General features: G+C 29.9%; 1 protein-coding gene and 1 long non-coding RNA gene across 4 annotated transcripts; one reads left to right on the forward strand and one right to left on the reverse strand.

Moving 5' to 3' along the window:
* Nucleotides 1-1,801: 1,801 nt before the first annotated feature.
* On the forward strand, nt 1,802-14,472 carry LOC107870758. Of its 2 annotated transcripts, none has more exons than XM_016717387.2 (9): nt 1,802-1,885; nt 2,112-2,233; nt 6,128-6,200; nt 8,814-8,939; nt 11,153-11,603; nt 11,680-11,806; nt 11,884-12,162; nt 13,783-13,902; nt 13,986-14,472. In XM_016717387.2, the coding sequence occupies exons 5-9, from the start codon at nt 11,173-11,175 to the stop codon at nt 14,013-14,015; spliced, it is 987 nt and encodes a 328-aa protein (XP_016572873.1). In that variant the 5' UTR covers nt 1,802-1,885; nt 2,112-2,233; nt 6,128-6,200; nt 8,814-8,939; nt 11,153-11,172; the 3' UTR covers nt 14,016-14,472. The 2 variants fall into 2 exon arrangements, with proteins under 2 accessions (XP_016572873.1, XP_016572872.1); XM_016717386.2 differs by having other exon boundaries at nt 1,806-1,885; nt 2,109-2,233.
* On the reverse strand, nt 2,913-5,515 carry LOC124898918. 2 transcript variants are annotated; one of them, XR_007055890.1, is made up of 2 exons: nt 5,064-5,515; nt 2,913-3,268 (listed from the first exon to the last, which is right to left on the reverse strand). It is a non-coding gene; the product is annotated as an uncharacterized LOC124898918 (long non-coding RNA). The 2 variants fall into 2 exon arrangements; XR_007055889.1 differs by lacking the exon at nt 2,913-3,268 and adding an exon at nt 4,233-4,739.
* Nucleotides 14,473-22,631: the final 8,159 nt, after the last annotated feature.

A 22,631-nucleotide genomic window follows, 5' to 3' on the forward strand; every position in this document is an offset into this window, starting at 1 on the left:
GAGTATACAGATCAAAAGGTAAGAGGCATACATTTCATGGAGGGTGAGTAAGTGTCGCTCAAGGTTTCACCCATGAAAGGTGAATGCAATTTGGGAAGAATGGTAAGCTTAGTCCAAAGTACATTGGACCTTTTGTGATTTTAAATGTGTGGGGTCGGTAACTTATAAGTTGGCCCTACCTTCAAGTTTGTCAGGAGTTTATCCCGTGTTTCCTGTTTCGATGCTTAAGAAGTATCATTAGATGGTGATTAAAATATTCATAAGGACTCCATATTCATAGATGATAACCTCTCATGAAGACAAATTGATTATCATTCTTGATAGATACGTCTAAAAATTAAGGACTAAGGAGATTCTATCTGTGAAGGTCCATTGAAAGAACTTTCTTATTGGAGGGGGCCACTTGAAAAACCGGTAGGTACGAATAATGGGCATAATTTTGAGAAATATTTAGGCTTCTCGATCATTCGATAAAGAATTATTAATAATTATTTTCAATTCATAATCATTTATTATCTAAACTGTTGGGTTGAATGACAAAATTCCTAAACATTGTTGGAGGAACAACTTGTTAGGGTTTTTGCCCTGATTTTCTTACTATATTTAAGTTTTATTTTTCTTTAGAAGGAAAATAAAAGTTACCATAATTACTTTTACTTTTCCTGAAAGAAAAAATATAATTCGTTTTCATATTTGGCTAACCGCTTTCTTGGAGGAAAGGTTTTGGACATTTATAAATAGAAGACCCCTTCTCATACCATAACACAATAGTAGCATCCACAATGTAGTCGTTTAAGAGTCTTTGTTTAATTAGGGGAGATTTCTCCCAATAAGTTTTAGAATTTTCAATTTTATTTTTAATATGTAGGCCATTTAGCCAAACCATATCCAATAATATATTTTTTATGTGTCGTCTGATTTATCGTCTTATAGTTTGCAAACTTTAAGCTTCCGCAAGACGCCCTCTCGATTTCGAACCCAACACAACTCTTGTCAAATCATGTCTTAATAGCATATACCAACTCATATGATATAATTCATCAATCTACCAAGATATATTATCAAAAACTCGACCAAATGCAAAGAAACTTCATGTGGGACACTACGAGTACAAAAAAGGATGATTCACATGATAAAATGAGAGTGTGATATTATAGAAATTTGAGGAAAGAGAAGGGACTCAATAAACCAGGGTGAAAAATATGGTTCTACTCACTAAATTATCTAGTCAAACTCTCAAGAAAGCAAAATTATTTGGACATTAATACTTACTAGTCGACAAAAGACTATAAATTTTAAGATTTACAATTAGCTCCAAAACTCTTTATGTCAGGCATTTCAGTAATATTCAAATTAAACATGGCTGTAAAATTATATACCATCATATAATTAATGCTAAAAATATTAACTATTTTTAGAAATATATACATATATACATATATATATATATATATATATATATATATATATATATTACACATTCTATCCTCTCTAAACCTCACTTTTAGGGGGTCGTTTAGTAAATTGTAATGGAAAAAATAATGCATGTAATTAATTTTGTGTACTGTTAATACCTTGTTTGGTATCATTTTTCAGCCTAGGTATAGTTAATACTTGCATTAGTTATACACTCTGTTATGTGCTGAGCTATGCATTAGTTATACCACTATTTTTCATGTATTACTAATGCAAAGAATTTCTACACATGCATTAATTTAATTAATGACAAAATTACCCCTCAAATTCCTCTTTTCATTGTACGCCTCACTTTTCTCTGTACAAACCTCTTTTCTCTACACTTTGCCATGGAAAAGCAAGAGATATTTTTTTTCACATCTTCTTTTGCCTTTCACGTAATCAATCATTGTTTGCTTTTCTCCTTGTGGTTAGTACTTCCATCAAATCTCTCTCTTTAGTTGTTGTTTTTTTTTTTTTACCCTATTTCACAATTTGATATAGTTTGTTTCAAAGGCGGATTCAGAATTTTAAACTTGTGGGTTCGCTCCTTTCTTGCCATTAAGTTATCCCTTGGTTTAGTTATGGAATCCCACCTATTAATATTTATAACTTTTGACGATTTTTTTATATAATTTTAAGTCTTACGATAGCAGGTGTGGGTTCCCTTCCATTCTACATCCGCCACTGGTTTTTTCTACATCAAATCTGCGATTTATGCCAATTCAAATTTGCTAGTTGGAGTAATCTCTACGCCTTGTTCATTGCTCGTCGGAAGGTATCTTTGTACCTCGCTCTTGCTTGTTTCATTGTTTTCACTTTCTGATATTATTGTCATTGGGATGTATTGCTCATATTTGTCATGTGGCTATGTGTTGTCTAGGTTTTTATTTGTTGCTTAATAGCTATAAAGGAGGGTATTTTTGTAACTAAATAATTATTTTTATAAAAATTATGCAAGAGATGTTATTTTTAATAAACCAAATCAAACAATGTATGAAAATAATATCAGCATAACTGATACCAGCATAACTAATACAAGCATTGTTAATTCAAACATTACTAATACATCCTATTTTACATTAGTTTTATACACTCTACCAAACGACCCCTTATGATTTTAGTGGGTATCTTGTAGTGTTTGGTATCAAAAAAGAACAATCCAATTAAATATATATACACTTCAAACTTATTAGCTTGTGTGTTAAGAAAACTTTCAAGAGAAGTTAGAAAGAAATAAATGATTCGTCATGGGTTCAATTACAACCAAATCGTTGGACCGTATCTCCAAATTAATTATCTTTATATATATTTTCTTCCATTACAAAAAGCGAAAAATATTAAAATATGTGTAAAATTTTAACAAAATTCACGAGAATTTTCTATGAATAATTTTTCAATATATCATAGCGTTTTTCTTCTTCACAACTCCCCATCAAATTCTTGGCTAGAAGTCCTTTCTAAAATTTTGATTTCTTGGATCCTCTTATAGCACTTTTAAGCAATCTAGTAGAGCAATGAAACCACAAAGAAAAAGCATTTGGTGATAGACTACATCGTGAAAAATGACTTAACAAACACAAAAGGAGAAATTGAAAATAAGTACTGGCTAAACCACAAAAAACTACGTATGACAGAGGAGACAATAATAATATCAAAATCATGAATGTCTTGACATTAGAGGACCTTTGTACTTCCTTCTGAAATGCATGCATGGTTTTTCTCCTTGAAATCTTTTCATACCTTTTGAAGAAGTAATAAAGTAAAGTTGACAATTTTGTCTTCTCAAGAGGTGTGAATATTGCATCAAATCCTACCAACATATTGCAAATGTCAAAAAGGGCTCAAGAATTTTAACCTAAAAACAGAAATTTCAAAACCTTTTATGAAATGGCGATTAACAAACAAAACCTTTTGAAAAAAGAAAAAGAGATACATGTTATTGATCATCATTTTTTCAACAAATGTAAGAATTTCATATGTGTTCATTATATTGTTGTTCTCCAAATTATCTTTATCCCGCTGAGCATGTTAGGCATTTGAGCACAAGGGACTAAAAGATTACAACGGATTAAATGGAAAATTTGGTAATTAAAAGATTTAAGTGAGATGTAAGTTACAATTGTGGAAGTATATAATGAAAGTTAAAACTTAAAATTAAATGAAAGAAAAGGCCTCATCAGTTTCTTCCCTATAAAGTCAAAAATCCTATTGTGCAATAAGTAATCTCTTTATGCTGGCGTTAAATTAGGCTTTTGTTCATGAATTAAGCAAAATGAGGTTAAAAGTTAAAAAAAAAGGACAAAAAAATAAATACTAATGCTTGGCATAGAGAGGTGTTAACTTCCTTCACCGCGAGCTTAAGTGTAAATTTGCCTTTTCCGACCTTAAAAAGTTCAGTAATTATTTGATAGTAAGGCTTCATCTTGTATCATTTTGTAACTCAATGAGTTACAACATGTCCTTTGTTAAGAAGCATAAAAGGCTTGTAGTTGGTTGTTTTGAAATCGTTACTCTTCTAATTTCTCCCAATTGTAATTCTACATGCAATTCTTCAATTTTTCTTGTCCTTCTTGCCTTTCAGAAGAAGAATCAGTTAAAGAAAAAAAGAAAGAGACAACAGAAAAGAAATAGAGCAAGGTCAAATACTTTAGAGTTTAGAATTAAGCGTAATATATTACACATATGCGTAAAATATTTTCTTGTAAATGAAAAAAATCCGCGAAACCTTAAATATAGAAAAGCTCACATGGAAAATATTTGAAAAATGGAGAAGGTTTGATGCCATAAAACATCCATAGATGTACATTTTATAGTTGATAAATTGCAATTATAGTGGACAATGAAAGGTTAATCGGTTATAATACTAATATATATAAGTGGCTTAAAGCAGACAAAAGACGATTGTCCCGTCAGCTTAGGCCAAGGGCAATTTTGTCATTTTTCATATTTCGTCCACCACACAGCCCTTCTGAGGACATTTATGTCATTTGACAACAATCTCAATCACCGCAAAAACCTAGATTCAATGCCGACATAGATGGTGGTGGAGATGGAGGAGAAGTTGACGAAAATGAAACTTCTAAATCTGAATCTAAAGCTCACATGAATAAAATTAGGACAAAGAAGACATCCCATCCGTTGTTGCTTCAGACCTCGATTGCAACGAAGGTTTCAAATAGGCTACGTCTCCAAATTCACAACCACCTTGGTGTTATGTGTGGTGGCTCTGAACAAAGTTTTGATTCTTCCAAACACAAGCTCACACTAGCTAATTCGCAAACCTATGTTAAAGAACGAGCTCAAAGCTAAGTAGATGAACAAAACCCAGATAACAAAATATTGCCTAAGAAATCAATCGCCAGGAAATCAATCGCCAGCATGAAAACTATAACATAAGAAGATGAAATAAAAATTTCACATCCAAATTAAAGTAATATGGCTTGCGTCTCTACTGAAAATTGCGAGTTGCTGAGTAAGATTTCAGAAACAAAAGTGCTGAGGAGGCTAAAATGATAAATTTTCATAGCAATTGCAGAAATCAATTGGTACTAGCTAAGGATTAATGAAAGTTTGAATGGGACAAAGGAGTAAAATTGAGAGCTTACAGTGGTCGGCGTCTCGGCGGAAAAAAAAAAGGAATATAGCATATAGAAAAAGGGGGAGGATGAACAAGAGCGCGCTCCATTCATTTTACTATTTAGAAAAAATAATACAGAAAATAAATAAAATTTTTGAATCTGGATGTCTTAATTAAAGTAGTATCAAATATATCAAAATATCTTTTAAATTTGTGGTCAATGTGAAAAGTTAAAATTAAAATATTATTAAAAAGAAAAAGAGATAATTTTTTTAAAACGAATAAGAAAGAAAAATAAGCCATTCTTTTTAAAATAGAGATAGTAGGAGTATTATAAAGCAGCAGGTCCAAAATAATGTTATCAGCGGCTAATTTTGTGACCATTCATTGCTAGATTTTATTATGGAAGACGATACCATTTTTCTTCCTCCTAGTCTTAAATCTTCTACTGAAAAGTTATCCCAAATAAGCCTTGTCCTAATCCATAGCGAAATTGAGAATCCTTAGAGGTGTAACTCTAAGTAAACCTCCTTTTTGACATTGCACAACTGGCAATTCCTAATACATTAATATATGCATATAATTATTGTCTTAGCTTAAAAAGCCAAAAATAAATAATTATTGTCTTAGTTGTTCTTTGTTTTGCCCTTCATTTTTGTTACTAGTTTTTAAGTATATTGAAGTTAGAGCTTAATATTGATTTTTGAATATTGAGAAATGCAGACAATTGTTATTTAGGTGTCTCTTAAATAAGAATGTTGTGTGCTCATTTGTCGTTTCTATCACATATGCAACTTAGTGTTGTGCTTGTTAGTCGTTCCTGTCTTCTTTTTAGTTTAATTGTGTTCTCGTATGTCATTTCTCTCTCTTTTTTAGTTTAGTTGCCCACCCTGCTTTGAGCAACTTTATTTCAATCTTGCTTGGAGCAACTTTATTTTAACCTTGCTCGGAACAACTTTATTTCATTAGAGAGCATTTTTTGCCATCTTATAAACTATACCATGTTTACAGTTATTATTTGATAAATATAAGATTTCTCATGGTGATATTATTCTTTATTGTAGCTAAACTTGTCTTCGTGATGTTATGCAGATATCAGGGACTGTTGTAAAAAAATTTGGCAACAGATTAGCATCACATATCTACATGACTGCACGTTTCTCAGGTGAATAAAATATTCATTCCCTTATAATTATAATGTTATAAGTCTCCTTAGCCTAATCGCTAATTCAAGAAATTGCATATAAAAGGGTAACTGGAAATTGAAGCAGGTAGAGCTATAAACTAAGGTGTATGAGACATTAAATGTCAAAATAAAAATTAGGATAACTTTGTTCACCCAGGCTTAGGAAAGTGGGAAAATATTGCAACTTTCTTTTGTTTCTTTAGCATTTTGGTGTAAAAAGAAAACACCTTCTTGTCTAGACAGCTTGGTACAACTCCTTGGGAGGCTTAGTTATTGTTAGAAGTTACAAAATATCATTTTGGAGTATTATTAATGGACTCTATTTATTTATCAAACAAAAAAGGAGATAACACCAAGAGCTAGTTGTTTAAATTATATTATTTTGTTGCTTACCCTACACCAGTGAAGTACCAAACAGTAAACCACGCTATAATTATCAAAAAATTCAAATATAATAAATTGAAAAGAATTAAAGGTTATTATCAGTGAAAAAAGTGCATCCTGATAGCGATCTAATAGGCATTCCAATAATTGAAGGCAAAGCTGCAAGAATTAGACTAGTAAATTCACCTAACTGAAGATACTTTCAACAGGTATTGAAAAAACAACTTATTTATCTAAATTATTAGATGAAATTGTGGCCATAGATGGGTTGCATCTAGCCAGTGAATGGAAATAGTTGATGCTTTTCAAAATATTTTGACATTAAAAGGGTTAAATACAATATGCAATAAACTTACAAATACAAATACAAAATAATTCTTTAGAAATAAAAAGACATCGACGAAACTAGAATATAAATACAAATATAATCTAAATATGCAAACACAATAAAACCACAATACAAATATATTCCAATATAATATACAGTCAATTATTAAAAACAAATACAAAATAATTTTAAAATACAAGTGCGAATTATATAAAATATAAATGATGGTGCGAACTAACAAATACAAAGACAAGTGCGAACTATAAAATACAAATATAATGCGAACTACAAATACAAATACAAACGTGAACGTTAAAATACAAATACAGATGCAGTTGTATCAACAAATACAAAAATATAAATGACGGTGTGACTACAAATATGATAAATAATTGTGGTATTTACGTTATCATCCATGACTTGTGCTCGAGTAGTCATATTTTTCGAAAATACAAAAAATATAAAATAGAACAAAAAAACGATAAAGAAAGTAAGTACAAAAAAATAAAAAAAAAATAAAGAAAGAGAAATGGAAGTTAGATATAGAAGAGAGAAAAAAATAAAACGAAAAAAATGAAAAAATAAAAATTTGAAAAACTAGAAAAAGAAGAAAAAACGAGGAAAACACGACATAAGAAAAAATATAAGAAAATGAAAAAGAAAAAAAATAATATTGTTTTTGGTGAGACTGAATATGTAGTGTATTTATATTTTTATGAATACAGACCACTAAGTAAAAGTGAATACAACAGCTGTGAATCGAATACAACGGTTAAATAGGGATTGTATTCATATTTTATATGAATACATAATATCTGTAAAACTAAATACATCGGGCGTAAATCGACACTACCAGAAATTTGCTATTTTCCGACTGAAAATGGTAGTCGGAAATTTTCGACTACTTCGGTCGGAAATCTTATTCTTTTATTTTTATTTTTTACAAAATGTTTTTTCAATACTATTTGTCACAAAAACAGTCAAATATTTGGCGGTAAATTCCGGGAACTATATAGTCCGACTACAGTAGTCAAAAATATAAATAAATAAATAAATTATTTATTTAACTAAATTATTAAATATATATTCCAACTACAGTAGTTGGAAATATAAATAATTAAATAAATATAATACTAAATATATAATCAGGTTTCTTATACGAAAATTAAATAATTATTTAAATAAATTATTAAATATATATTTCTGACTATTGTAGTCGAAAATACTAATAACTAAATAAAATTAATAAATAATAAAATATAATGGTTGTCGTAAATGTGAATAATTAAATAAATATATTAATAAATGTATAATCAGTCCCTATATGAAATTTTAAAAATAAGTTAAATAAATTATAATATATATTTCTGACTGTTGTAGACGAAAATAAAAATAATTAAATGAATATATTAGTATATATATAATCAGACCCTTATACGAAAATTAAATAATTATTTAAACAAATGATTAAATATAAATAATTAAATAAATATATTACTTAATATATAATTGGACCCTTATACGAAAATTAAATAATTATTTAAACAAATGATTAAATATATATTTCCAACCACTGTAATCAGAAATATTAGATAATTAAATATAATAATAATATTCCGACTACAGTGGTCGAAAATATAAATTAAATAATTAAATAATTAAATTATATTATAATTTCGACCACTGTAGTCGGAAATCTTATAAATAATTGATTTAAATATATAATTTAATTATATTAAATATCTAACCGACCGAAGTAGTCGAAAAAATTAAATAATTAAACATATTAATTTTCGTTCTGACTGAACTAGTCAAAAATTCACATTTAATATACCCTAAACACACAACTTTTCCTTTCTCACTTTCTCTCTCTCGCTTAGGGCACGCACGTAGTTCTCTCCCTCGGCTCTCTTCTCTCTGCGTCTCTCTCTCTCTCAAAATTGGCCGTGATGGCTGCATCTCTCTCTTTCAAAAAGTGGTAACGATGTCAATTTCACTGATTCGAGGTAATTTTCATTTTCAGTCACATTTGCTCTTTTTACCTTGAGATATGGACATTCTTTTCTTGCCTTCATGAGTTTTATTTCTGATAAAATAAAAAAGGTAATTTGGGTTTATCTGTTTTTTGATTTTGTTGTTTGGGGTTCTTTAGTTTTGGGGTATTTATTAGTGTATTAATGTATATAGTGACCTGCATTTCTGTAAGATTGTTGTTTTGGGGTTTGTTTTTGTAAATCTTGATCTACTTGTATCGAAGATTCATCAACTCAGTGTAGTTATATTTGTTGAGTTCTTTGGAAATAAGCTGCATATGTATGTGTTTCTGTTTAGATTCAAATTTAATACTTTACCAATATGACAATGAGTAAGCCCATTATGGTTGTTTGCCTCGTTTAGTTACAGTAATGTGAATCCTTTTTCTAGTTGTTTGTCCATTATGTCCATTATGGGTGTGGAGGTAGAAGCTGATGTATGTGTTCGGCCGAATTCAGTAGTTTTAGTTCAAACAATGTGTTTGTATTAAGAAATTCACTAAATATATATATATGAAAGTTAAATTCATAATGCAGTCATTAACATATTATGTCGCTATGACGCTACCCTAGAATTTAGAATCCATAAAGTTCAAATCTTGGCTCCATTTTTTATTGTGGACAATGCATTGAACTCTGTCTGTCCCAAACTCCTTTGGTTTAAGTTCCTGTTAAATAGTTCTTTATACAAAGTTTAATAATCTCCTTTCTCATTAAGGATAAAATGGTTACCACTTGAAGTCTTAAAAGAAAGGAGCTCAACGAAGTATTGTGCCAGTTGCTAAAATATGAACCATATAACCATGTGGAGCACAAGTGTTGTCATTGTATAAGTTCAATTTGCTCTTTTCCCGAGTATGCTATGTTGGCTTCTGAAAACTTCTAAGAGACACATTTGTGAATTGTGAATAAGATGGTTTTCAGTACATATCCATTATCTAGACATTGTGGAAAAAGTTACACAAAGTTTGGAATTAGTTGAAGAGCACTGGTGACTACTTGATGAAACTTAAATAAATTATAGCTTCATGTGGCATATGGAAAGTAGAAAGGGCAAGAAAACCAATAATAGTGGGAAATGGCGGTGTTGATTATTATGGTGTGCTTCACGAGATTTTAGAACTCGATTATCATGTTGGTTGACCAAAGAAAAAATTGGTTCTCTTTCGGTGTAAGTGGTATGATCCTACGCCTAGGTTAGGTACAAAGGTGCACCATCGGTACAAAATAGTTGAAATTAAGCGTACAAGGGAGTATGAAACTCTATAATCCATTTGTCATTGCACAAATTGTGAAACAAGTGTATTATACTCCTTATCCTTTGTGTAAAAATAAATCTGCATGACGGGTAGTTATAAAAACAAAGCCCATGGGTAGAGTTGTAGTGGAGGCTGCATTAGATGTAGCGTATCAGAATGACATTTCAAGTGTTGAAGAAAGGGTGGATGATGAATTAGTAGGTGAGTTGCAGCATAACGAAGGCCTATATGAAGAATTTGATCCTTTTGAACTTCCATTGAATGTTCATGATTATGGAGAAGGAACATCCCCGGCAAATGACGAGGAAGATCCAATTGATGATAATGAAATAAGCGAGGAAGAGTTACTTGATAAAAATGAAACAAGTGATGAGGAAGAATCAATGAATGAATATGAAACAAGTGATGAATGACTATGAAACAAGCGATGAGGATTGAGTTGTTATTAATACTAGTAATGTGTTGTAACAAGGTCTTGAGTTGTATTTTAGTTGCTGCTTTTTGCTATTTTTCTTGACAATATATTGTCTTTTCTTTTTTAACATTTGTAGTTCCAGTAACTATGCAACATGATTTGCTTGTTTTGTTGCATTTTCTTATTACACTATACTCATCTGTATGCTTGTTCTATCTACATCATATGGAATCAGACTGCTTCCTCCTTCTGTACAGGGTGAAAATGACTTACTTGAAACTATCATTTGTGCTAGACTTTTTCTGTATCTGTAATATATCACTTCAGTGGGATCCAACCCTACCATTTGTTTTTTGAGTAGAAGTTGAATAGACAAACCTTAATCATTCCTGTTTCTGTACCACAACCTTATATACAGCTAATGAGTTCACAACCTTGTTTTTCGTTTGATCTAAGAAACATATCTGGGCAGCATAACACAGACTAACTCCATTTTGTGGTTCTTTTTTCAGGTGGTTAGTAAAGAAAATCAATGGCATCAAAAGGTCATGGTAATGGACGGCGTAAGAAAGGACCTGATAATCTTCCCGCAGGTCAATATACAACACCACCACCACCACCTATTACCACAACTATTCTACCAGCTACTACAAATATTATTCCTCGTCCAAGGGCAACTATTTCACTACCAAATGCATTTTTCATACCCCCACCACCCTACCAGTTCCAGCCCTCTTCTCCCCATAATAGTCTGCATAGTAGCTTTTCATCTGTACCTTCAACACCATCCACACCTAGCCTTTCTGGATTGAGAATTGGAGGTCCCAGCACATCAACATCGCCCTCCGTTGATAGTGCTGCAGCGTCTAATGCTACAACAGCTGTTTCTCAGATTCCAAAATTTAAAGAGGTAGTAGAATATGACGGCAACGGGAGGCTAAGTATTGCCCCTGATGGTAATGGGTAAGTAAATCTTTTGTTTTTCTGTAATTTTTAAAATTTTCAAAAGATAAAATAATTTAATATAATTTTATTGCAGGTTTATTCTCACATATAGCGGCGGACATATGGTTATAGAAGCGATTAAACCAATTTACATGGAGCCGTGGGGTAGTTGGAATGAGATTCGATGCGACATTAGAGTGCTTATGTGGAATCAGTTTGTGGTATAATCAAAATCAAAGAATTTACCATTTCAGTATGCTATCAATGATGAATTTACAACTATTAAACTATTTTGCAGACAAATTGTGCTTGGAATTCTTGTCATGATAATGAAATACAACACATTTTCAAGTTCAAAGCAGCTCAACGGATCAAAGAACACTTGTATGAGGCCCGGAGGAACTTGGAAAAACCTGGTTGGTTGAATGCTAATGTGTGGGTTCAGTTCTTGGAAAAATGGGATACTCCTGAATATAGGGCAAAGAGGGAACTGGCAAAGAAAAATAGAGCATCTCAAATGGGTGGCTCGTTGCACACTGGAGGTTCGATGAGTTTCGCTACCCATCGACAAAGACTGGTAATATTAGCTTAAATTTTTGATTTGTTCGGTTTAGTTTAATGTTCTAAACCATGACATAGTGAAGCCGTGTGGGGCTCTTTCGATTCACTATTGTTGTTCATCTTGAAGTCTAGTGAAGCCGTGTGTGGCCTATGTCGATTCACTAGCATTGTTGACATCTTGTTGCTCTTGTTGTTGTTCATCTTGAAGTCTAGTAAAGCCGTGTGTGGCCTATTTCGATTCACTAGCATTGTTGACATCTTGTTGCTCTTGTTGTTGCTTGTTTCTTTTGTTGTGAACTTGATCTTGTATCACACTGCCTGGTGGTTTTATAAAGATCCATTGCCTGCATCCAATCTCTATCCTTTATACTCAACATACTCTATGACCTTACTCCCGGACTTGTCTTCATACTTTCAAGCTTAGCCACCTTCTTGACACTCTCCAGCTGTTGTTTGCTAGCTGTTTCAGCAGCATCAGTGCTTAAGTCTCTCTGAAATGTCATTAGTTTGAGCTCCTCGGATATGGAAACAAGTTCAAGCTTGAGTACTGAGTTCTGTTTCTCCACATATTCAAGCTTACACTAAAGATCTTGGATGTTACTGTCTTTGGATTTAGAACTTTGCAGTTGAGACTGGAGCCAAACACGCTTATTTTCGAGTTCAGACTTTCTAGACTCCCACTCACAACTTGTCTTCGCTACAGCGACCTGGACATTCTGCTCTTCTTTTGCCTGTCGAAGCTGTCTCAGACACTCTTTCAAGTGCTCCATCAAGATGACTGATATGCTCTTCAAGGATTGAGTTCTTTTGGTTTGCTGTCTCTGCTAGTCTCTTCTGGATCAATACATCAGCTTCAGCCTTTTCCCATCCTTATACAATAAAATTCAAACAGCAGATTCATCATAAAATTAACTTATTATGCTAAAAAAAAGTCAATAACTTCTTCATATTCCTTTGCATTCTGTTGCTTGTCAATGATTTGATAACAGAACATTCACTGATCCATCATTGGATGAACTCCAAACTCTTTTGTGCCTTCAAGCATTTGTATAACTATTTTCATTGAAGGTCTAAGAATTGGATCAGGATGGACACACCACAATCCCACCTTGATGAATCTTTCAAGTCATTTAACATTGTTCAATATTTCAGGATCATTCCTTGCAAGTTTGTCGATTCTACCACTTTTCATGCAGCCTGCAGCCCAATTTACAAGCAGTAAATCATCACCTTCATCGTCTTCGCTCTCTTCCTCTACCCTGCTAAGCTCAATATGCCTTATGCCACATGTAATCTCCAATAACATTACAGCATAACTGAAAATGTCCACTTTGGGTGTTATTGGTGCATTCTTTAGCCATTCTGGTGCTAAATATCCAACTGTCCCTCTTGTGCATATATCTGTTCTTGTTTGATCCTTCTCCAATCTTTAAGAAATATCAAAAGCAAATACCCAACTGCCAGACATTTATATACTATGTTATCATCCAGTTACGTAGAATAATTAAATGCTCCATTTTAGACTTCAACTACTAAATACTCCAATTAGGATTTGACTTCATTAAGCACCTTCAGCTCAAGCTGCAAAAGAGTTTGGATCTCAACTTGCATTCTCTTTTTTTCTAAAATTTTGCAGGAATATGAAAATGGGGGAAAAGAGCGCCCTTTTATTGATGTCTACGAAGAGACGCATAGGAAGAAAAACAAGGACGGTACAAGAGAAGATTGGGTAGAAATGCATGCTAAGAATGCATATGTAAGCTAATAACTTTTACATATATTGTTTTATTATTACTCAACTTTACTTGTTTACATATTGACAAATACTTTTTCTTTCAGGAAGAATTTCAAAAAAGTATAGAAGAGTAGAGTTAAACCCAACCTACTTCAGAGGATGGTACCATGGTCCAACCATAACCCGCAGAGCTGAATAATATGTGGACAACTGTGGTAGGTGGTCCAAAGAAAGGTAGAACCTACGGGACAGGGGATCTCCAATCCTCGAGTAGTCCTTCATTGTTTCTCAGTTCCTCTTCTACTTTGCAAACTATGGAAGAAATGGAAGCAATGAAAAAGAAAATTGTGGAATTGATGCAGAAATGTGCTGCTAACGATGCTAAGTTTGCTAAATTTGATAAATTGGAGGAGTTGGTTAAGAAGCACATGCCGTAAGTATTTCATGACGAGGAAGATAATGAATCTGATGATAATTAGAATGTAGTTATTGTTCTTGTTTTTGGTTGTGACATTTAGATATTTAAACTATTTGATTTGATGTTTGTTTTGAACGGTTTAAAGTGGTTGTATTTATAAATTTTTATCGTGTTTGATCCTGTTGTGAAAAATACATTAGTTATGTCGTTTATAATCTGAAAGCAGTGTAAGCTAATGCAATATAATAATTATTAAATAAATATTTATTAAATAATAATAATTATTAAATAATTATTTATTAATTTTTTGACTATAGTGGTTGGAATAATAATAATTATTGATTAATTATTTATTAAATTTTCGACTACAGTGGTCGGAATAATTATAATTATTAAATATGTATTTATTAATTATCCGACTACAGTAGTCGAAATAATTAAAATTATTAAATAATTATTTTTTAAATTTCTTACTACTGTAGTTGGAATATTTATAATTTTTAAATAATTATTTATTAAATTTCCGACTGCTGTAGTTGGAATATTTATAATTTTTAAATAATTATTTATTAAATTTTTGACTACAATAGTTGAAATATTTATAATTATTAAATAAATTTTTATTAAATATCCGACTACGTTTTTGACTAACGTAGTCGGAAATATTTTTTCGACAAACTATATTCCGACTACCTTCAAGCAGTCGGAAAGTAGTTGGAACTACCTTAATTTTCGATCACTTTTCGACTACACTGGCCGTCGAAAATTTAATATTTTCTAGTAGTGTGAATACAACAACTATAAATGGTAATTATATAAAATGTGGCTATGGAAGGTGAATTTTATAGAAAAATGCTACTATTTTTGAAAGATCCTCTTATATTTATAATATTTAAAAGGAATCCTACAATATATGGTAAAAAAAGATATATGATAGATTCTTTTCTCCTTGTATATTTGAAAAAAGAGTTCTAAAATATAGAGGGAAAAACATACATAATTAAACACACGGCTGTATACCAAAAGCAAAAAAATAATATTTTAAAAAAAAAAGGAAAAAAAAAGGACCTAAATCTAATTAAAACTTGAAAGTTGGCCAGAAAAAACAAAAAAGAAGGAAGGAAAACCTTATTGCGTGAAAAACTTGTAAATTTTTAAAATTTTAAATGAATTTTATTTAGCTTTTGAATCGAGTCCTAAAATATAGAGGAAAAAACATACATAATTAAACACACAGTTGTATACTAAAAGCAAAAAAATAATATTTTAAAAAAAGGAAAAAAAAAGACCTAAATCTAATTAAAACTTAAAAGTTGGCTAGAAAAAACCAAAAAGAAGGAAGGAAAACCTTAACATTGCGTGAAAAAATTGTAAATTTTTAAAATTTTAAATGAATTTTATTTAGCTTTTGAATCACTATAACATTAGGATTCTTTAATTAATTAATTGATGATATTTGTGCATTTATATTTAGGTTTAGATGTGTTTCTCCAAAATTATCACATGTAGAGAAAAAATAGGTTACACTGAACTGATTTCCTAGTTCATACTAAGCTTGACTGAACTATAACTGATTGTACTGTTTAACTGAACTGAACTGAGTTTACAGAGTTCCGTTGACTGACGAAATACCACTAAATTCTGTTAACTGACTGAATTCTACTAAGTTCTGAATTGAATACTTGAATACTACTGAGGTTTGAACTGAATACTGAACTGGACTTGGAATGATACTGAGCTTATTGAATTTTTCTAAGTTCTGTGTCTGACTTGAGTTCTACTGATCGAGGCTTGAGTGAGAGTATCTTGAAAACTGACACCGGCTCTAGACAATCAGCTAAATTGTCGGATATTAAATACCCTCAGGACTCGATAGCATAAAAGTAAAGCATAACAATTCTTGAACAACAGGACAATCGTTTATCATTCACAATACAATCAATGAAACATCTCTTCAAGTATTTGAAAGTCATAAACTTGTAGATGTATAGGTATGCATACTATTGTCTCATAATTCATTCATCAAAGCCTTTCAACAAACACTTAGCATACATTAACTAGTACACAAATGGGGATTTTATATTAACATGCTATAATGACACTACTTTCTTCACATAGGCATTTAATCAAACGTATAAGGAGCATGCTTTGATCATACAACAATCAAACATATCTAATTATCATGGATATATTAATACACTTGCAATTTGAAGGATTTATCATGAATATCATATAATTCAACACACATTAGGAACAATTCTTGGGAACTTGGGATCTAAAACATGGATAACACACAGTCATGACAATTATACTGCTCAATCTTGCAAAAACATGGATTTTAACATGGGGATTACTCAATTCATCATATATGCAATTCAACTTCATGGAATCTACCAATAATCATGGATTTAAACTCAATAAATGTCAAAACATGGACACAATCTACTTTCATACGTCTAAATCATGAATAATAACTCTTGAAGATTTTGGAAACGAATTCTTTGACATCATGATCAAAAGAGACCCATGAATGAATATCTAACATAGCTCAAGAACTTGAATCTTGAAGGAGATTAACTTTTCTTGAAGGTTCTTGAATGGTGATGTTTTGATTCTTGCATTTTCTTGAAGTAGGGTTTTAATCTTGTTCTTGGGGATTGATCTTGAAAAAAATCCTAATTTTGATGTTATGTATGAATGAGGAGTTATGAGCTTTGATATGATGTTATAAAGTGTTAAAAAGGGTGGAAAAAGACCCCAAAACCCTTTTAGAAACGACTTTAATTCGTTGAACGGAAGTGTGTGACGGCTTGGGCGACGGTCCATCGATAGCTCGACGGTCCGTCGGCCTGCCCGTTGCACTTTGGCCAGAACATGGACCTACTGCCTCAACTGCGACGGCTTTGACAATGGTCCGTCATTGGCTTGATGATCTGTCGGCTTGTCCGTTGTACTTAAACCAGTGAATGAGTTTACTACCTCGGTTACGATGGCTTGGGCGACGGTCCGTTGCTCCTGGACAGTTTGGACAGCTCTCAGTCAAACGACCATAACTTTTTACCCCGATATCGAATTTGGACGAAATTGGTATCGTTGGAAAGCTAATTCAATTTTCCACGTGGTAAAAAGTCAAAATCTTATAAATTTCATATGAAATAAAATATATTCATCTTTGAAGCAAGATTTTTGATGTTCTAAGGATGAATTTGAACTTGGAGAAGTATGGGGTATTACATTTATTTTATGTATATATTATATATTAACAAATTTTCTTCAATTGGTCACTTATATATATATAAATGAAGAAGTAAAGAGTCATACTCATGCAACCTACAAAATTAAAAATTTGTGTAGACAATAAAGATATGTTGTGATATCTTTTCTTTTTTTCTTAATTAATTTTACTAATGTGTAATAATGTGTTAAAGATGGTAGATAAAAAGATAATAATGGTTAATCTATGTGTTATATTTAGCTATTCATATGATAATCTACAATAATGTATCATAACACCAAAATTATTACTTTTCCTATATATGAATACCGTTTCACTTCTACTTGATAACAATCTATGATTTAAAAATTGTGAAAATTAATTATGATTGAAAATTATTTAGGATTCATAAGAACATATAAAATAACAAGAAGCAAATCAACGAGACTGATTAACAAGTTTAAGATAAATTAGAATCAAGATTGTTGACATTGCAAAATCACGAAAGTAATCATGAATTTTCGATCTTTGCCTTTTTTTCAATTGAAAATATGAATAAATATATCACTAAGCAATCAATATTCTCAAATCCAAAATACACATATAAATTAACATTATAATTATTATTATATTTTGTTTTGTAAATTACCATTTTTTTTAAAATACAAACTAATGAAATATACTTTTGTCATTATTATAGTATTTAGAAAACTGAAAAAATTATATTATAAATTTAATAAAGCCCAATGATCGCGCATAGCGCGAAAAAATTCTCTAGTTGCATAATAGGTGGGTGAATAAGAAGTTCAATTCCCCTAAAATGTGTCCAATTTAATTACTCAATCATTATGTGTTGAAACGACTGAACATTATACTCTTTTAAAAATAAATTCTCATTAAATATTTTGTCGTCTTCTTTTTAAAAGTAACGGTTGAATATCTAACTTCAATTAATGTTTTAAAGATTAATTCTCCTTAGATATTTTATTTAAAGGACAAATGAATAAAGTAGATGAAATTGTCTTATCATTTATTTTTTTTAATTATTATATCATTATATTTAGGAAAAATTACCCGAATTAGTTATTATTGGGCTTTTATTACCACTTAAAGCCTAATTTTCAATTAATTATAATTCATAGCCCCCTATTGCCTATTAATTATTCATAATTACAATTCATAGCCTTTCTTATTTATCTTTCTCTTTTTCTATTTTCTATTATTCTCTTTTTTTTTTCCCTTTTCAGTCCTTTTTCTTCCATTTTTTGTTGCTTTCTCTTTATTTTTTATTTTTTCACTTTTTTTTTCTTTTTCTTTTTTATTCATTTATTTTTGTAGCCTTACAGTTACACGCTACCATAATTGTAGCCTAAATCATATTTTCTTTCTATTTTTTCATCTTTTTCTATATTTCTTTTTTTTACAATCTTTTTTCTTTTGCATTTTCTTTGATTTTTTTTTGTTCTTTTTTTATCTGTTGGTCATTTTTTCTCCTTTTTTATTTTTTATATTTTTTTATTTTGTTGTTGTATTTTATATTTTATATTTTTTGGTATCATTCTATGTATTTTAAATTAATTTGTTATTTGTAGTTGAATAGTTTAGTTATCAATATTTTCTCTCTTTTTTTATTTTCTATTATTCTCTTCTTTTTTTTTTCTTTTTCAGGTTTTTTTTCTTTCATTTTTTTCCTTTTTTTCTTGCTTTCTCTTTATTTTTTATTTTTTCACCTTTTTCTTTTTTATTTTTATTTTTATTCATTTATTTTTGTAGCCATACAGTTACACGCTACCATAATTTTTGCCTAAATCATATTTTTTTTTCTATTTTTTCATCTTTTTCTATATTTCTTTTTTTTGCAGTCTATTTTTTTTTTTTTTGGATTTTCTTTGATTCTTTTTTCATTTTTTTTATTTTTTGGGTCATTTTTCTCCCTTTTTATTTTTTTTTATTTTTTTTTATTTGTTGTTGTATTTTATATTTTTTTGTATCATACTATGTGTGTGTATATATATATATATATATATATATGTATATGTATGCATGTATGTGTATATATATATATATGTGTGTATATATATATATATATATATATTAATAACATTAATATTAACATTTAGCATTTATTAATTATTTACAAACCTAAAACCTATTGCAAACTCACAATAACCAAGATTTATATTTAGAGTATTTTAATTATAAAATCTAAAACCTCTACCTCTTTTATCATTTACATTTTATCGGTTACTTCAAAAGTCCAGACCTAAATCTAATCTCTCAAATTAAGTCACAACTCACAACTATAGATTTTAATTCCACTTTAAACTTGTAATGCAATGTTACTTTAAGTTACTTATGAACTAATTTGAAGATTTTTTTTTTTCTTTTATCATGTTTGTTTTAAAATTGAAATGAAAATAGTTACTTCTTGAATTTTAAATTCAAATAAATGGTTTCGTTACATCAATTCAAAATAATAAAAATAAATCGAATTGGATCTTGAACGAATCAAGCTAAACTGAAAATTTTAACAAATCGAAAATTGTAATTTCAATTCGTTAATGTCTCAATTCGTGCACAAACATAGATCTGTACCGCATAAATTAAGATAAAAAAGTAAGAGCAGTTATTTTGTGATAAATTGCTTTAACAATGGAAAGGATAAAATTATTTTCTCCATTATTTTGGTTGTATCGAGTATCAAGTTGCTTTCATTTATAATTCAAGTTATTTAATATGTTAGTTTTTCGTAACCAATAGATTGCTAGGTGAAATGGTCAACCATATAAAAAAATGGTAACTATCAACATTATTTTTATGTTGAATATTTTATATGGCTCTTATCCGTGGCTAGCATTTCAAAGTATAGCATAGCTAATACGACTCAAAATAATTTGACTTAAATTGAAACAAAATTAATGTGAGTTTAAGGTGTCACAAAATTATTTATTAAATAATTAGAGTTATTGATGTGAAAGCTTTGAGAGTTAATAGTAACACCAATTAAGAGTAGATGTTATGAAGATGAAAAAATATGAGTTACATAGATGATTTTTTAAAGAAAAATAATTTAAAAATAAGAGAAAAAGATTAATAGGATTGAAGGTCATAGAGAGATGTCACATCACCTTGTCTATGTCCCTTATATATTTATATTTCGACGTATGTGATTGTTTTCCTTAAAATAAATTTAATTTATCAAAAATTTATATTTTGATGTGTATGATTATTTTTCTTAAAAGATAAAATGTAAATTTCCATCTTAAGGTAAAAAAATTTAGCTCCATCATGTTACTCCTCAATAGGATTGAAGATCATAGAGAGGTGTAACATCACCTTGTCTATATCCCTTATATATATATTTTGACATACGTAATTTTTTTTCTTAAATAGATTTAATTTATCAAAAAATTATATTTTGATGTGTATGGTTATTTTTCTTAAAAAATAAAATGTAAATTCCATCTTAAGGAAAAAATTTAGACCAACAAACATTACCTCCATAGCTCCATCATGTTACTCCTCAATAAAATCCGCTTCCTACATAACAACAACAACATGAAGCATTGGTAATCATCATAAGTAAATTAACATCAAATTTGACGTGTGTATTTATTTTTCTTAGAAATAAAATACAAATTTTGATATTAAGAAGAAAAAAAGAATTAAACCAATAAAATCTTACCTACATAGCCTCTCATGTTATTCCTTAATAAAAAATTACTTCCTGCATATCAACAATACATGAAGCATTGACAAACTTATTAACATCTAATTCAATAAGTACATGTCGTCATTTTAATGTAAGAAATTGTTTCCTGAAAGTATTAGATGTGAAAAGAAAAAGGGAAAAATCATCATTTTCACCCTAAACTATACACGAAAAGTCAAAAATACACCTAAATAATTGAAGTGACTTAATACACACTTCTACTATCAAAAAGTGAATTTTGTTCCACCCTACAAGTTGATGTGGCATAAAAAATAAAGATAAATAAAAACAGGTGCGTTTATTGCAATTTGTTCCTTTTATTTTATATTTTTCACACCTTTTTTACTTTTTAAATTCTTTATTTACTCTATCTTCATCACTTTCCTTTCTCTTTTCCTAATAGTACCCAAAAACTCCATTTTCACCAAGAACTACAAACTCAACATATCTTTAGAGAAAATATAACTTCTCTCACCCTCTTTCTCGCAATATCATTACAAACCTTCATATATATTGTTACAAACCTTTATATGCTATCTTTATTCTTCCTTTTAAGAAAAAGTTATACCCACTTTACTAAAAGAAATCAATTGATACAAGTTAAATATAATCAACAAATTACAAGGTAAAAAGCTATTACTTTTTGATGAGGAATCGATATATCGTTAGAAAAATATATAAACTACCAGTTATTCTTTATTGAGAAATTTTGTTTGACAAAGTCAATGTAGTCTTTCGTTTGTCTTTCTTTTCTAGTCCTTTTCTTCTTCTCCTTCTTCTGTTAAAATCTTATAATTTAGTGTTATAGTTAAAGATAACTATTATATTGATGATAAATTTACAATTTTCACCAACTTACTAGTTGATTTAGTAATCTAATTTCTCCCACTCTATAAAACTCTTATAAGAAAAAAAGTCATCAATAAAACTAAAATAGAAGGAAATGAGGTTTTAAGAAAAAGTAATTGTATAGATAATTGATGATGAATTTGTTAATGGTGGATGACGATCAAAATGAAATTGGAGGTGACGAAGAAGGAAAACTTGATAATGATAATGGTGGTGGATTGCGAAGAAGAAGAAATTGAAGTGGTGATGGTAGATTTATTATTGGTGGTGAAGAGAAAAGAATAAGCGATGATGGTAGTGGCCGGCTGACAACATATATTCTGTTTCTGGTGAGATGAGAGATGGAGAGCGTGGGGTGATTTATTAATGAAGAAATACAATTATTAGAGAGTTTTAATGGTTAATTAGGAATTAATTAGTGTAAAATATAACTAATAAAAGAAAAAAAGGATAAAAATGGAAAAAAATAAAATTTATAAGATTTCTGACATGGTGCTGACATGGTGCTGATGTGACGGGCGAATGTAAAACACCTCCCACTATGTGACTGGTTGAAT

Source organism: Capsicum annuum, chromosome 5, assembly GCF_002878395.1.
Source record: "Capsicum annuum cultivar UCD-10X-F1 chromosome 5, UCD10Xv1.1, whole genome shotgun sequence".
NCBI lineage: Eukaryota > Viridiplantae > Streptophyta > Magnoliopsida > Solanales > Solanaceae > Capsicum > Capsicum annuum.